The sequence below is a fragment of the Lepidochelys kempii genome, chromosome 3 (genome assembly GCF_965140285.1).
Source record: "Lepidochelys kempii isolate rLepKem1 chromosome 3, rLepKem1.hap1, whole genome shotgun sequence".
Classification (NCBI taxonomy): Eukaryota; Metazoa; Chordata; order Testudines; family Cheloniidae; genus Lepidochelys; species Lepidochelys kempii.
The window spans coordinates 7,117,004-7,132,721 of NC_136382.1; the positions used below are offsets into that span (position 1 = coordinate 7,117,004).

The window sequence follows — 15,718 nt, forward strand, 5'->3', positions numbered from 1 at the left end:
AAAATAAAATAAAATAAATGTCACCCAGTTCTACTTAAAGGTCACCTGCAATGGAAACAAAATGTCTGGATTGTGTGTTTTTTTTTTACACCTCTTTATGATGTCTGCAGAAAGCCTGATGCGGGGGGTTGGGGTGCAGTTTAAGAGAAGATCGTTTTGTTGTTTTAGCCATCCCTTTTTTGTGGCAATAATAGGAAATATGGGTCAGCTCCTCAACGCTGCAAACCAGCGTAGCTCCGTTGACATCGATTTGTGCCAGCTGAGGATCTGCTTCAACGTGTACACTGCGACTGAAACCAGACAGACTCCCAAGGCCGGGTCCACCCATTTCTCACCCAGCAAGGACAGAGGGCCCTCCAGGAATTCAAACCCTTCCTCGCTGCTCGGGGAACAGAACAACAGTTTGCTGCTACCCAGACTCTAGCACTGGGGAATTCTAAGCAGCACCAAAAACGCTATCTGCAGCTCCACGCCCCCTACCAGGAAGGGAAAAGCAAACTCCCACCTCTCAGCCTCCTCTGCGTGCTGTAGGTTGAAGAGCAGCGAAGGCACGATTTTGTCCATGTGCTGCGGGTCCCAGATGTTCGCTTGGAGTTCATCATTAACCGTCTTCCTCACCACCCCCTGAAGGCCTTTTATGCCAGACGTCCGAATCCTTAAGGAAAAGATTAAAATAAACAAAAAACACAAAAACAAAAGACCAACACACGGATGACACAGTGCTACCCATTCATTAGAAAGTCTGAACCCGTGACTCCAAACTGCTGGGGATTACCCATCCCACAGGTGTGACATTAGGAAAGAGATGGTCATCCAGAGGTGAGAGCAGTGGACTGGCCGTTCAGGAAGCCTGGGTTCTTTTCCTAACTCTGCAAGAGGAATGTGATCTAGCGGTTAAGACAGAGAGTCAGGACTCCGGGCTTCCTTTCTCAGCTCTGGGAGCTGGGCCTGCTGGTTAGAACTCTAGCTGTTTGAAGGGAGGTCATTCCCTTTCATGGAGGATTTCAAGAGTTCAGAATCTGGGTTTGTTCCGATTGAGAGCAAAAAATTCTCTGCAAAAGGGGACAGAGCCCCAAGCTCCAAGGCAGTGTGCCTGGTGGGCTGTTTTGCAGTCACAGACCCTAGGACCTCTGACTCCAGGGCAGTCTGTCTGGTGGGCTGTCCCAGAGCTACAGGCCCTGGAAGTGCAGACGGCCAAGGAGCTTCTAGCCTCTCTGCTCCCGCCATCCCAGACGATGTGCTGCTGAAAAGCATAGCAGGCGAGCTGGCAGGAAACCCAGCAGGGTTCCCACAGAACTTTGTCAAATCGAACTGTCTCCACGGAACATTTAAAGTTTGACAAATTGGCAAATTCCAGTGAAAAGAACGTTGTGTTAGCATTTTTCCGACCTGCTCTAATTAGAACAGTGTATGGCGGGGTCCAGGCTCTGGCTTCTCCTTCCAGCTGTGTGGCAGAGTGATCTATGGCAAGTAAATTTACTTCTCCGTACCTCAGTTTCCCCATCTCTAAACTAGAGATAATGTTACTTCTGTCTTTCCCAGGGGCTGCTGTCAGGACTAATTTTAAGTTTGTAAAGTGTTCTGAGAGCCTTAGGTGAAAGGCGCTAGAGAGGGACAAAGCACCAGTAGTGCAAGCCAGGGCCAGGGGGTGAATTCCTGACTTTATTTCTCACTTAACAGAGAGGTCAATCTGCTTAGAAACAGCGATGGGCCCAGGATGCAACATTTACAATTGGACCAAGATCTAAATTTCCCCAGCATGTGGTGGGGAGGGGGTGTTGGATCGGGGGATTTGGTTTAGCCCAATACAAAGATAAAGGGCAGCCATGAAGTGGCAGATCCAGATCTGATCTTCCCCAGAGCCTGAGGGATCTTGGAGACAGGATTTTGGTTCAAGCCCATCTTGACTTAGAAGCAAATAACAACTGGTGTTATTTCTCTGTGTGTCCTAGCAGACCCCAACAAGCAATGGGCCAGCTAACGTAAATCAGCTTCGCTCCATTGACTTTAATGGTGGTATGCCAATTTCTACCAGCTGAAGATCTAGTCCAACATAATATGATCATTCACATCTCCCTCTAATAGCTGGCTCCAGCAAGAAGAGACTGCCGCTTTGTAACAGCTAAGAGAGGTACTCCTTTAGCGGGAGTGCTGTCCTTTCGGTTCTGAAGGTCCTAGGTTCCATTCTAGCGGACTACAAAAATGTTCTCCATACTGAGAAATCCCCCGCTCTGCCCAGAGCCCAAACTGTTCAGCTGTGATGAGAAGGAAAGACCACCCCTTTACTCAGATCAGCAATCTGTATACTCAGTGGTCTCCTAGAGCCAGAAAAATAAAAATAACCCAACACACTTTGTGAAACCAATTCATGGAACCACAGATCTGAGCAGTGAACTTATCTGACTCCGAGGCAACTCCCAAAGAAGGGCTGTTAAACAGAACTAAAACGCTCAAAACCACAGGGTACTTCTGATTGCAGGAATCATAGACTATCAGGGTTGGAAGGTGTGACGAAGTGGGACTGTTCTTAATGTTTCCTCTGAATATTGTGGGGGTGCCTCAGTTTCCCCTATGCAGTTCTTAAGTATCTAGGTGGTGGGGTAAGGGTGTATGATCATTGCAGAGCCCTAGAGGGCATGTGTGTGCAGGGGTCTGGACACAGAGAATGGCTGACACCCTGTTTCCTGGCAACTGATGGCTTGGGCCCTTCCCCCCTGCAAGGCGAGAGCTAAAGTGTTGGAGAACAAAGGAATTAGGTGACCTCCTGGCCCGGGAAAGGAACAAAGCCCAGGGGAGGAGGGGCTAGAGGCAGTTTGGAGCTGGCTGGGACATGGAGTGAAGGGCAGACATGGTTGTCTGGCTCACTGCCCCCCAAAATGGACCCAGCTGAGGGGTCCTGTTCTCTGCACCTACAAACTCTGTTTTAGGCCATGTTCCTGTCATTTAATAAACCTCTGTTTTACTGGCTGGCTGAGAGTCACATCTGACTGCGAAGCTGGGGTGCAGGACTCTCTGGCTTCCCCAGGAGCCCCGCCTGAGCGGACTCGCTGTGGGAAGCGCACGGAGGGGCAGAGGATGCTGAATGCTCCGAGGTCAGACCCAGGAAGGTGGAAGCTGTGTGAGCTTTGTGTCCTGAAGACAGGCTGCTCACAGAGAGGAGACTTCCCCAGAGTCCTGACTGGCTTCACGGGGAGCAGTTCCAGAGCATCGCCCAGGGACTCCGTGACAGAAGGGACCTCAGGAGGTCATCTAGTCCAACCCCCTGCTCAAAAGCAGGACCAATCCCCAATTAAATCATCCCAGCCAGAGGGCTTTGTCAAGCCTGACCTTAAAAACTTCTAAGGAAGGAGATTCTACCACCTCCCTAGGTAACGCATTCCAGTGTTTCACCAAACCCCTAGTGAAAAAGTTTTTCCTAATATCCAGCCTAAACCTCCCTCACTGCAACTTGAGACCATTACTCCTTGTCCTGTCCTCTTCTACCACTGAGAATAGTCTAGAACCATCCTCTCTGGAACCCCCTTTCAGGTAGTTGAAAGCAGCTATCAAATCCCCCCTCATTCTTCTCTTCTGCAGACTAAACAATCCCAGTTCCCTCAGCCTCTCCTCATAAGTCATGTGTTCCAGACCCCTAATCATTTTTGTTGCCCTTCGCTGGACTCTCTCCAATTTATCCACATCCTTCTTGTAGCGTGGGGCCCAAAACTGGACACAGTACTCCAGATGAAGCCTCACCAATGTCGAATAAAGGGGGACAATCACGTCCCTTGATCTGCTCGCTATGCCCCTACTTATACATCCCAAAATGCCATTGGCCTTCTTGGCTACAAGGGCACACTGCTGACTCATATCCAGCTTCTCGTCCACTGTCACCCCTAGGTCCTTTTCCGCAGAACTGCTGCCTAGCCATTCGGTCCCTAGTCTGTAGCTGTGCATTGGGTTCTTCTGTCCTAAGTGCAGGACCCTACACTTATCCTTATTGAACCTCATCAGATCTCTTTTGGCCCAATCCTCCAATTTGTCTAGGTCCTTCTGTATCCTATCCCTACCCTCCAGCATATCTACCACTCCTCCTAGTTTAGTATCATCCGCAAATTTGCTGAGAGTGCAATCCACACCATCCTCCAGATCATTTATGAAGATATTGAACAAAACCAGCCCCAGGACCGACCCGTGGGGCACTCCACTTGATACCGGCTGCCAACTAGACATGGGGCCATTGATCACTACCCGTTGAGCCCGACAATCTAGCCAACTTTCTACCCACCTTATAGTGCATTCATCCAGCCCATACTTCTTTAACTTGCTGACAAGAATACTGTGGGAGACAGTGTCAAAAGCTTTGCTAAAGTCAAGAAACAATACATCCACTGCTTTCCCTTCATCCACAGAACCAGTAATCTCATCATAGAAGGCGATTAGATTAGTCAGGCATGACCTTCCCTTGGTGAATCCATGCTGACTGTTCCTGATCACTTTCCTCTCATGTAAGTGCTTCAGGATTGATTCTTTGAGGACCTGCTCCATGATTTTTCCAGGGACTGAGGTGAGGCTGACTGGCCTGTAGTTCCCCGGATCCTCCTTCTTCCCTTTTTTAAAGATTGGCACTACATTAGCCTTTTTCCAGTCATCCGGGATTTCCCCCGTTCGCCACGAGTTTTCAAAGATAATGGCCAGTGGCTCTGCAATCACAGCCGCCAATTCCTTCAGCACTCTCGGATGCAACGCGTCCGGCCCCATGGACTTGTGCACGTCCACCTTTTCTAAATAGTCCCTAACCACCTCTTTCTCCACAGAGGGCTGGCATTCTACTCCCCATGTTGTGATGCCCAGCGCAGCAGTCTGGGAGCTGACCTTGTTAGTGAAGACAGAGGCAAAAAAAGCATTGAGTACATTAGCTTTTTCCATATCCTCTGTCACTAGGTTGCCTCCCTCATTCAGTAAGGGGCCCACACTTTCCTTGGCTTTCTTCTTGTTGCCAACATACCTGAAGAAACCCTTCTTGTTACTCTTGACATCTCTTGCTAGCTGCAGCTCCAGGTGCGATTTGGCCTTCCTGATTTCATTCCTACATGCCCGAGCAATATTTTTATACTCTTCCCTGGTCATATGTCCAACCTTCCACTTCTTGTAAGCTTCTTTTTTATGCTTAAGATCCGCTAGGATTTCACCGTTAAGCCAAGCTGGTCGCCTGCCATATTTACTATTCTTTCGACTCATCGGGATGGTTTGTCCCTGTAACCTCAACTGGGATTCCTTGAAATACAGCCAGCTCTCCTGGACTCCTTTCCCCTTCATGTTAGTCCCCCAGGGGATCCTACCCATCCGTTCCCTGAGGGAGTCGAAGTCTGCTTTCCTGAAGTCCAGGGTCCGTATCCCGCTGCTTACCTTTCTTCCCTGTGTCAGGATCCTGAACTCAACCAACTCATGGTCACTGCCTCCCAGATTCCCATCCCCTTTTGCTTCCCCCACTAATTCTTCCCGGTTATGTGAGCAGCAGGTCAAGAAAATCTCCCCCCCTAGTTAGTTCCTCTAGCACTTGCACCAGGAAATTGTCCCCTACGCTTTCCAAAAACTTCCTGGATTGTCTATGCACCGCTGTATTGCTCTCCCAGCAACTGCAGGAACCAGGAACTGCAGAATAGGTCTCTTGCAATCCAGCACGTAATTGAACCAGGATCATTTGTGCTCTATGGGTCAGGGGGAAACAATGAGTTTTCTGCACCATTGTCTTGCTAGGGGAAAATAAAATGTCCCCTGATCAGAGTAAGGGGAAAATAAGGTGCAGTGAACAAATCGGCCCAAAGAGACTCTGCTCAGCCACTAAACTATACTCCAGATTGGAATGGGCTCCATGGGAGTTGGGCACCTTTCTGCCTTTGACAATCCCCCTCCAGGTCCGAATGGATGCTTCTCTGGGATGCTTATTATTTAAATTGGGCTGCAAGAGGTGCCTTCAAGACAAACCGGCCGACAAGATCCCTGCCTTGGATGGTTTACGAAGGTCCCGATCCTGCATTCCATAGTGGGGTGATTATTAAACAGGTGCAGCGCTCCCTGGATGGGATCCCAAGGGCCTCTGAGCCAGATCCCCGCCGGCGGGAATCAGCTTCGCTTCATTGACATAAATGCAGCTACGTCAATTTACACCAGCTGAGGATCTGGTGTAAATGCCTCTCATTCCTCTGTGGCGCCTACGGCTTGCCTCTTTCCCCAGATACAGCAGCCCTGACCTAAAGCAAACACACTAACCTCCCCACAGGCCCCAAGGAAACCTGAAGAAAGCCAACAGACCAGGCTGGAGAAGCTGTGTCTGACATGCCATCAATGCCTGGGCATCCTCACTCCCAGCCTCGCTCACTGCAGCACCACTGAAAATATGAGGCCCAAGGTGGTTAAAGGGACATATCCCTTAAGGAGGGTACGTTTTTCTGGGTTGGTTCACCCCACGCGGCATCTCTTCCCTGGAAAATGACTGCATTGTTTAAAGACATGGCTTGACTTCCCAGCAATCCCGGGGGGAGAAAAACCCTGCAGTGTTCCGTTCCTTTTGGAGGGACGACATACATTATAACTTCAGGGGAACTGTCCCAGGTCTGAACTTGGCCCTGCAACCTCATTTATCAATAAACACTAAGGATCAGACCCTCTGCTGGAATAAATCAGTGAGAGCCATTGATTTACCGCAGCTGAGGACCTGGTGCTGAATCACAGACCGAGCTCCGAGGCAGCTTGCTGACTTTTACCAGGTGAAACAGGTGTGGGAGGGCTGGGACTAGAAGAATTTGGGGCGGTGTTAAAAAGTGGATAAGCAGCTGTGCTTCAGGAGAACAGAAACGTCCACTGGCATTAGAGCTACAGGAGGCGTCAAGGGAATTGGTGCGTGAAGTACATGGACAGAACTGTTTAAAATACAGAGGCCGTTTCCTAGTATCCCAGGGCAGGTCAGATGGTCACGGACGGAGGGGTTGGCTGAAACCAGGTCTGGGGGAAAAAGAGGCCCCATGCAACTGGAAATCGTGACCCTGTGAGTAAGGGTCACAGGTCAGTCGCTATTTTCTCCTCATTTTCTAGGCGTTTGTTTCTCAATGAACTGTTTGGAAGTGGAGTAAAAGCCCCCAGACTATGAACTGTAATGTTCCCCTGGTAAGTCACCGGCAAGCCCTTCCGGCGACCATACTGCAGCTGTGTGTGGACCAGCACATCACTGAGCCCCCACACACAAGAGTCGTGCCCAAGAAACATAGGCCCTAATCCTGGGGGCAAACAAACAGACTTCCCACTGGGTCACTAGAAGTAAAGCGGGGCGGCAGTCTGTGAAGGCTTTCGATCAGTAAAAACGGAGTGGGAACCTCAGGACTTAGCCTGCTGCAAACAGAGATGGGCCTAGACTCTAGATCCAAATGTGCCTGGATGTCGGGGCATCTGCAATCCCAGTGGCAACCGAAACCCACTTGGCCCTGCCCTCCCCAGCAGCCCCCCATCTGCCCCCCCCCGGAGCACCCCTCTCCCCCACAGCAACCTGCCCCCAGATTTAGTCAGGGTGGGTATTTTTAGTAAAAGTCATGGACAGGTCACGGGCCATGAATTTTTTTTTTTTTTAAATTATTGCCTGTGACCGGTCCACGACTTTTATTAAAAATCCCCCGGACTAAATGCTAGCCTTAGTGATGGCTCCTCCCCATGGCCAATGAGCTGAATTCAACCACTCTCGGCACAGGGGCAGCTGGAGCCTGAATCTGACTCCACGTATCACTCGTCGCTTGGACCCAGCTCTGCTAGAGAAGCAGGTGAATCTCACCTGGAGCCACCAGTCCTTATTGAGTTTTGACACCAGATGAAAAGCGTGATATGGGAGCCGAGTAGTGTATTATTCTTCCGTCTGATTGTTCAAATAGTAAAGGTTGACTCTTCATGTGTGAAAATGCAATTTTCAAAGCCTTAGAACTCAGCCAAATCTCATCCAATTTTCACTATAACACTTCAAGGCATCTCTTCTCAGTTAAGGCTCGTTCCTTGTCAAATTTCAGCTTTCTAGTCTCAGCCGTTTCAGCCAGACAACTTTCAAAACACAAAGCTGCCAATGTTACTTTTCCCCTCGGGGAAAATATTTTCCCCATCGCTCTCCCTGTTCTCAGAAATGGCTGGTGTGGTTTTATTCCCCCTTTCCAAAAGAAAAAAAAAGTCTCCTTCAAGCAGCAGGCCCCAAGAAGCAAAACCTGAAAGTTACAAGTGACTGCAACCTTAAGCTTTCTCCAGCCAGATTCTCACACAGGTACCTATCATTGCACTATTTGAGCACTAGACTATCTGAAAGGTGGGGTGGTCCAACGGAGGGAGCTCTGGACCATAGGTTCTATTCCCAGCTCTGCCAACGACCCACCCTGGGTCATGTCCCCTCTCTGTGTGTCTGTTCCCACCATTAGTCCGTTTAGATTGTTAGCTCTACAATCTAGGGCAGGGATTGTCTCTTACCATATGACTGCACAGCGCCCATGACAATGTAGGTCCAGATTCTGGCTAGAGCACCTAGGGCTTCCATAAAGCTACTAATAGTTTGTCCAGCAGCATTAAAATAGTCCAGGACAGCAAAACTTCATGCCCTTCGCTCTGGGTTTGTGCATAGTCTGAGCATTGGCTGCTCTAAGGTTCCAGACTCCAAGACCAGAGACCAAACGATCACCTCTCCTTTAGGCGCTAGACACTCTTCCTGGCTCAGCTCTGAAGCACTGGGTTATTACTCTGTGCTGTCCCTGGCCTCTCTCTGCTTGTTATTCCTCGGCCTTTGAAAGGCTTCCTATAACGCCTAACCTTGCTGTGAGAGGAGGGGAAGCAATTCAAACTCAAACTCAGACTGCAGCCTAACCATGGGCAAAATATGGTTAAGAGAACAGCAGGGCGTTACTGAAATGGCACCCAGTCAGGGTGACACTTAGAAAATCCCAGTGCCAGAGGGCCTGGAGCCCCTTGGCACGTAGCAGAGAGTCTCAGCTGGCTGGTTGGCTCAGCGTGCTTCACACACTGCTGCCGTGGTATTGCGCCAAAAGATGGCATATATCTTTGGAAAACTACTAACTCACTGCTAATTCATGTTCTTGCGTGATGCGGGTACAGTTACCCTACAAAGACTTATACAGATGTGCTGGAAAGCAATTAAAACATATTTAACGCAGGCATGCCAGGGGAAGTGGATAAATGGGCTTTTCCAGATGAAGGAAAGGGGCGGACACCTGAAGCCAGGTGTGGCCAAGCACAGGGGACTTCGTACTGGACTTTGCAGGAAGATCATTTGCATTGCAAAAATCACATGCAGGGTAGAAGCCAGGATGGCGTCTACACCCGGCATGGAAAGGAACTTTATGTGGGGAGTCACTTCAGAAGAACACATTTCAAAGGTTTAGTGGTCTATAAAGAGAGGGGAAGAAAACCCTTAAGTGGCCCTTCCCCTGAGGAGACAAAGGGCTTGTCTACACTTGAAACACTACAGTGTAGACACTGCTCTAGGGGTTCTCCTGTCGGTGTAGGTCACCCACCTCCCCGAGAGGCAGTAGCTAGGTCGACAGGAGAATTCTTCCATCCACCTAGCGCGGTCTACACCCAGGCTTACGTCAGCTTCATTACGTTGCACCGGGGCGTGGATTCTTCACACCCCTGAGCGATGTGGCCAGGTCGACCTAAATTTTTAGTGTAGACCAGGCCAAAGAAACTAAGCGATTTGAACTCTGTGTTGGGATCCTGGCTAAGGACTAGCCAGCCACGCTGGAATAATGACTGTGGCGAGACAAACTCTCTGAACAAGAGACTCTCGTTTGTTGAATTTCAGGCTTAGTAGAGTATTTTCACTTGTGTGTGTTTGTAACCATTTCTGTCCTTATGGGATCACTTACACCGAGGTTCGCTTGTTCACAAACTTGGTTTACATTTGCTATAAACCAGCTCAGTGCCATGACTGAAGGAAAGGATGTGTTAACCCCCGTTAAGATAACAGGCTGCTGTATATTGTCTCTCTAAAGGAGCAGCGACCTTGGTAATGGTTGTGTGAGCATTACAGTGAGGGGCTGGGAGTTGCAGAAATATGTTCCGGGAGGAGAACTCAGGGCTGGAAGGCTTATTGAGTTCCCCTGCAAACAGGTGTTGACTGAACCCCTTCTTGGCCTGGGAGATCCCCCAGAGCATCACAGTCAGTTATGGAATGCTTTGCAAGGGACGGAGAGGAGGTAATTTTAAGTGCTAGTTGTTTTTAAATACACTGCAGACAAGATCACCATAAACAACATTAATCTGTCTGTGTTCATCATAATTAATCCTCCCGAGGAGCATCTTCCCAGCACAGGAAAGCAAGTCGCTCATTAACACTCGTGTCTAGAGAGATTCGGTTTTCCGTATTTCAATATTATAATCAAGCACGCGATCACATTAGTGGATTTTAATGCTGCTCTAAGGAGCCAGATCGACAGCACTGGAGACTGAAGTCCTATGTTGAACCACACACTAGATGCACACTTCCCACCCATATGTCTCAACCCTGATCTGAGTCACTGGGTCTCTACCAATTTGATGGCCTCTCTCTAGTGAGTTCTAGTGGTCTCTGGAAGGTTGTCCTAGAGGGTGAGTTTGTACCCTCTATGCCCAACAGCCATTGGCAAAAGAACCAGCTTTCCCTACTAGGTAGCTGGGAATAGATCCAGGTGGGAAACTGTTTTCCTCTCCTGTGAATATTTTCAAGAGTTCAGAAACTTTTCCCTTCCACATCAGAACAAAACAGAAAAAAAACAGGCAGAGACCCATTCACCTGGGATGAAGGAGAGCTGGATTCAAGTCCTGTGCTCTAACCACTGAGTTACCCGCAGGGCGTCTGCCTCTTTCAGTTCCATCCTGCACCCAAGAGACCTCTCTCGCTTAAAGTTCTGGCAAATCCAGTATGTTTCTTCAAACAGTTTTGCTTCCAACACATCGGCATTTTCCAAATAAAAAACGTTTGGTCGAAAAATTCCCAACCAGCACTAGCTGTGGGATGGCATGGAGAGCAACTGGATTCCATTTCACAGGTGGCTTCAGCTCCCAGAGGTTGTTCACAGGCTCCATTGCACAGTGATCCCAAGATGAAAAGCATCATAAAACGGCTTGTCTACATGGGGACACTCAGGCAAATTAATCCAAATTAATTTTCAAAATGAATTCGTTAAACTGCATTAAACCTGTGTGGACATTCTCGTTCACAATTAAAGTGGCCTTAATTCAGTTTAATTTAATTCGCTTCCAGATGAATTAAGATGAACCAAATTAAGGCCTCTTGAATTCTGGATAAGAGCATCCACACTGGTTAATGAGTTTTAACTCATCCCCTTTAAATTTTAACCTGTAGTTAATTCAGTTTAACTTTCCTGACCACGCCCAAGTAGAGAAGCCCCAAAAGTTTCATTCACTTGTTCAGTTATTCATTTGCTAGACAGAAGTTGGGGCTGATGTATTTCATTCCATACTCACTTGGTTCTGATCTCCAGCTCATCGTGACTAGAGTGGCACATCTCACTGAAGCGCGACACAAAGAAGTCATAGCTCCTGTGGTAGGACGGAGTGTCCTCTTCAATGTTCGCAAACTTCACAAACTGGAAAAGGGAAAATGAATGAGAGAATAAGTCAGCCCAGAGAAAGGAAAGCAAAAACGGGAGGGAGAAAATTGATTTATAAACCTCACCATCAGAAGCAAGCTCCTCACAGAGCAGGTCACACCAACTCAAAGCAGCACCAGACCCTGCCAGAAAAGATGCCAAACCGGCAAACATATCTCCACCGCTACAATGATCAACATCCCCGACAACACACCTGTCAAGATTCTTGGGTCCTATTCATACCTATCGCAACATGCGGGGTACCTCATCCAGTGCAATAAACACCCCGATAACAACTTTGTGGGTGAAGCCAGATAACCACTACGCTCTCGAATGAACTTGCACAGGAAAATGATAGAAGACAGACACCCTGTCACCTGTGGGTGAGCACGTTTCACAAAGCTATCGTTCTATATCTGTCCTCGTCCTCAATGGAAAGCTGCACAACACCACCTTCAAAAGACCGGCCTGGGAGCTTAAATTCATAACTTCACAAGACAGTAAAAAAATCACAATCTTAATAAAGACACTGGTTTGTGGCTTATTAAAACAGTCACCCGCTAACCCCCCTTTTTTGTCCTAGGACTGCAGGGGTGTTAACAGGTCACTTTGCCTTGAATGGTTTCTTACAAAACTGTGTTAACTACTTATGCTAACCTGTCTGTTCCAGCGGCTGGGACACTCAAGTACCTTTCCCAGACCTGAAGAAAAGCTCTGTGCGGTGCAAAAGCTTGTCTCTTTCACCAACAGAATTTGGTCCAATAAAAGATATTGCCTCCCCCACCTCGTCTCTCTAATATCCTAGACCCAACACGGACAACACCACCACTGCAAATAATCAAAAACTTTTTTCAATTCTTATAGCTTTTATGGGCTCCAGTGATACAAAGAGGACTTAAAGCTACATTAAGGCAGACGCTGAGGATACCTCTAATGTAGGAGAATCCTGAGCTGAATAGCCAGCCCTATGCCAGCCCCCACCATGGAGGGATAGGCAGGAGATTGGAAGGGGGATGTGACAGATGGGAACGCAATGTGCTCTGGTGATCCTGGCTGAGGGAGCAGCACCTTGAGGACCTTTTTCCACTGACAAGTTAGAGCAACCCCAAGGCTGCTCTAATTTGCATTATAGGCTAGTTCAACCTCAGTATCTCCAGGATCTGAAAAGGATGGCATTAAAAAGATTGCATAAAGCCATCTAATGCCCTCAGAAGGGCACTGAGTGCTACTCTAGCGGACCTGGAAATCTAGGCCTGAAAAGTGAAGGTTTACAATAACATGGGACTCTGAAAATCCAACTGGATTCTTCCCGCTTTTAACATCTCCACCAGGAAGTAGTGTAGATTCTGCCCGCAGAACTTAGTTGACAAGTCTGCTGCTGCTGACAGAATCCAACTCATAGCCGCACTGCCTCAGCGGGGCTAGCCAGAGTTAAAACTTGTTGTGTCAGTAAAGTCAGCAGATCTACAGATCTGGCCTTTGAGAGTCACATTTTCAAGCTTTTCTCTGCAACCACGAAGGCTAGAGACTTAGCCGACAGTCTCTGCAGTTTCTTTCCAGGACCTGAAGCTTTCAGAAAAACATCAAATACCACAAGACTCAGGATAAAATTGCAAGCACTGGTATCTAACATGAGCACCTAGCAAGTAGCTACGATGAAGAGAAGGTGGTCATTGCTTTCCTGACTGTAATCTCAGACAAACATCTTAGAAAATTACCAGTGCTGTGATACTTTGAATACACATTGCATTTATTTTTTCCCCAGGGAAAGGCAGAGTCCTTGACATTTTCTTTTTTTGCTAACAATCCCACATGCTTTATTTTTCCATTCTCCAAATGCAGGCACAACCAATTCCCTGGTGAGGTTTTGGCTACTGTAGCCCGACAGATAATTCCTGGGCTCATACTATGCTGCACCTATACAACTGGGCAGATCATGATCCGCCAGCACGTGCAAGTTTTACATCGCCACAAGAGTTCTGTTAGTAGCAGCCGCGTTTGGATGGCATTGTGAGGCAGGAAGGGATACTCTACAGCCAACCACTTAAAGCTATCTCCAAAACCGTCCTAATTACTAGCGCAACACAGCAAATCAGCCAGAGAGGAGCGACTGCTCATGGAAGAAGGCTCCTAGCAATGCTTCATTCCAGGAGCTGACATCCAGCCTCTAGCCAGCACATCAGCTCTATGCTTCAAGCTACCATCTGTCCACTAGCAAAGCAATGAAGACTGCAGAGACCCACTCCCTCTGCCAGAAAGAGACATTTATGCATCACTTCTATTTCAGATTCCCTTGCTTTCATTACGGTTTTATCATGGCTGGTGTGGAGAAAGTGAATAGGGAAGTGTGTTTACGCCTTCACATAACACAACAGCCAGGGGTCACCCAAAGAAATTAATAAGTAACAAGTTTAACACAATCATAAGGAAGTATTTCTTCACACAACGCACAGTTAACCCATGGAACTCATTGCCAGAAATGTCGTGAAGGCCAAAAGTATAACAGGGTTCAAAAAAGAACTAGATACGTTCATGGAGGATAGGTCCATCAATGACTATTAGCCAAAATGGTCAGGGATGCAACCCCATGCTCTGGGTGTCTTTAAACCTCCAAATGCCAGAAGCTGGGACTGGATGACAGAGGACGGATCACTTAAAATTGCCCTGTTCTATTCATTCCCTCTGAAGCACCTGGCATTGGCCAGTCGGAAGACCGGATACTGGGCTAGATGGACCATTGGTCTGACCCAGTACGGCCGTTCTTATGCCTTCATCTGCAAAACGGGGAGAATACGACTTACCTCTGAAGTGTGCTAGGTCTATCTAGCTTCTAATACAGTGCCCATCACCATGGCAACTCGAAGTTAAAGTGAGCACTTCAAGTCCTCCTCTCTCCCCCCACCAGTCAGGTGCAGCTAGACTTTATTCTTTTTCTTTTCTCTGCTTGCCTATCCTGAGAGGCTGCTGGGAGAACAGTGTCCAAATTGTCCGTCTTATTGGTGGCATAAACAACACAGAACATAAGAACGGCCGTATTGGGTCAGACCAAAGGTCCATCTAGCCCAGTATCTGGTCTTCCGACAGTGGCCAATGCCAGGTGGCCCAGAGGGAATGAACAGAACAGATAATCCATCCCAATGATCCATCCCGTCACCCAGCTTCTGGCGAACAGAGGGTAGGGCCACCATCCCTGCCCATCCTGGCTAGTAGCCATGGATGGACCTATCCTCCATGAACTTATCTAGTTCTTTTTTGAACACTGTTATAGTCTTGGCCAGGGATCTCAAACTCAGATGACCACGAGGGCCACATGAGGATTAATAAATTGGCCCGAGGGCCGCATCACTGGCACCCACCCACCCCCCCACTTCCCCAACCCCGCCCCCGCTCCATCCCTTCCATGAGACCCCGTCCCTGCCCTGCCTCTTCCCACCCCTTCCCTGTTCCCATTCCCAGGAGGGGTTGGGGTGCAGCAGGAGGCTCGGGTGCAGGGTATGGCAGGGGGCTCAGGAGGGGTGCGGCAGGGGTGCGGAGTACAGGAGGAGGTTCGGCTGCGAGTTCAGGGGGCAGGCTCTGGCCCGGCACACACCGGGGGCAGGGCAGGCTCCGTGCCTGCTGTGTCCCTGCACCGCTCTGGGAAGCGGCCGGAACCTGCGGGGGGGAAGAGGGCCCAGGGGTCTGTGTGTTGCCCTGGCCGTGCCTCCAGGCACCGGCCCCCGCAGCTCCCATTGGCCAGGAACGAGGAACTGCGGCCAATGGGAGCTTCAGGGGAGGTACCTGGAGGAGCAGCCAGGGCAACACACAGACCCCTGGGCCCCCTCCAGGTTCCCGCTTCCCAGAGCGGCGCAGGGGCAGGGCAGGCAGCCTGCCATGCCCCCGGTGCATGCCTGGCTGGAGCCACTCTAGGTAAATGCTGGGGGGGGCCCATGGGGAGCTGGCAGGCCGCGTGTTTGAGACCCCTGGTCTTGGCCTTCACAACATCCTCTGGCAAGGAGTTCCACAGGTTAACTGTGTGTTGTGTGGAAAAAGTATAACAGGGTTCCAAAATGAGTTAGATAAAGTTCATTTTGTTTGTTTTAAACCTGCTGCCTATTAATTTCATTTGG

The 15,718-nt window shown here is 49.0% G+C and overlaps 1 protein-coding gene across 8 annotated transcripts in view; it reads right to left on the reverse strand.

Annotated features, from left to right (window-relative positions):
- The window catches only part of EFR3B (EFR3 homolog B), a 151,838-nt gene that overhangs the window by 43,521 nt on the left and 92,599 nt on the right, over nt 1-15,718 (reverse strand). For all 8 annotated transcript variants that reach the window (XM_073335563.2, XM_073335564.2, XM_073335560.2 and 5 more), the window contains 2 exons: nt 11,488-11,609; nt 506-655 (listed from right to left, as the gene is read on the reverse strand). In XM_073335563.2, the coding sequence (XP_073191664.1) occupies nt 506-655; nt 11,488-11,609 (272 nt within the window). The remainder of the gene's footprint in view (nt 1-505; nt 656-11,487; nt 11,610-15,718) is intronic.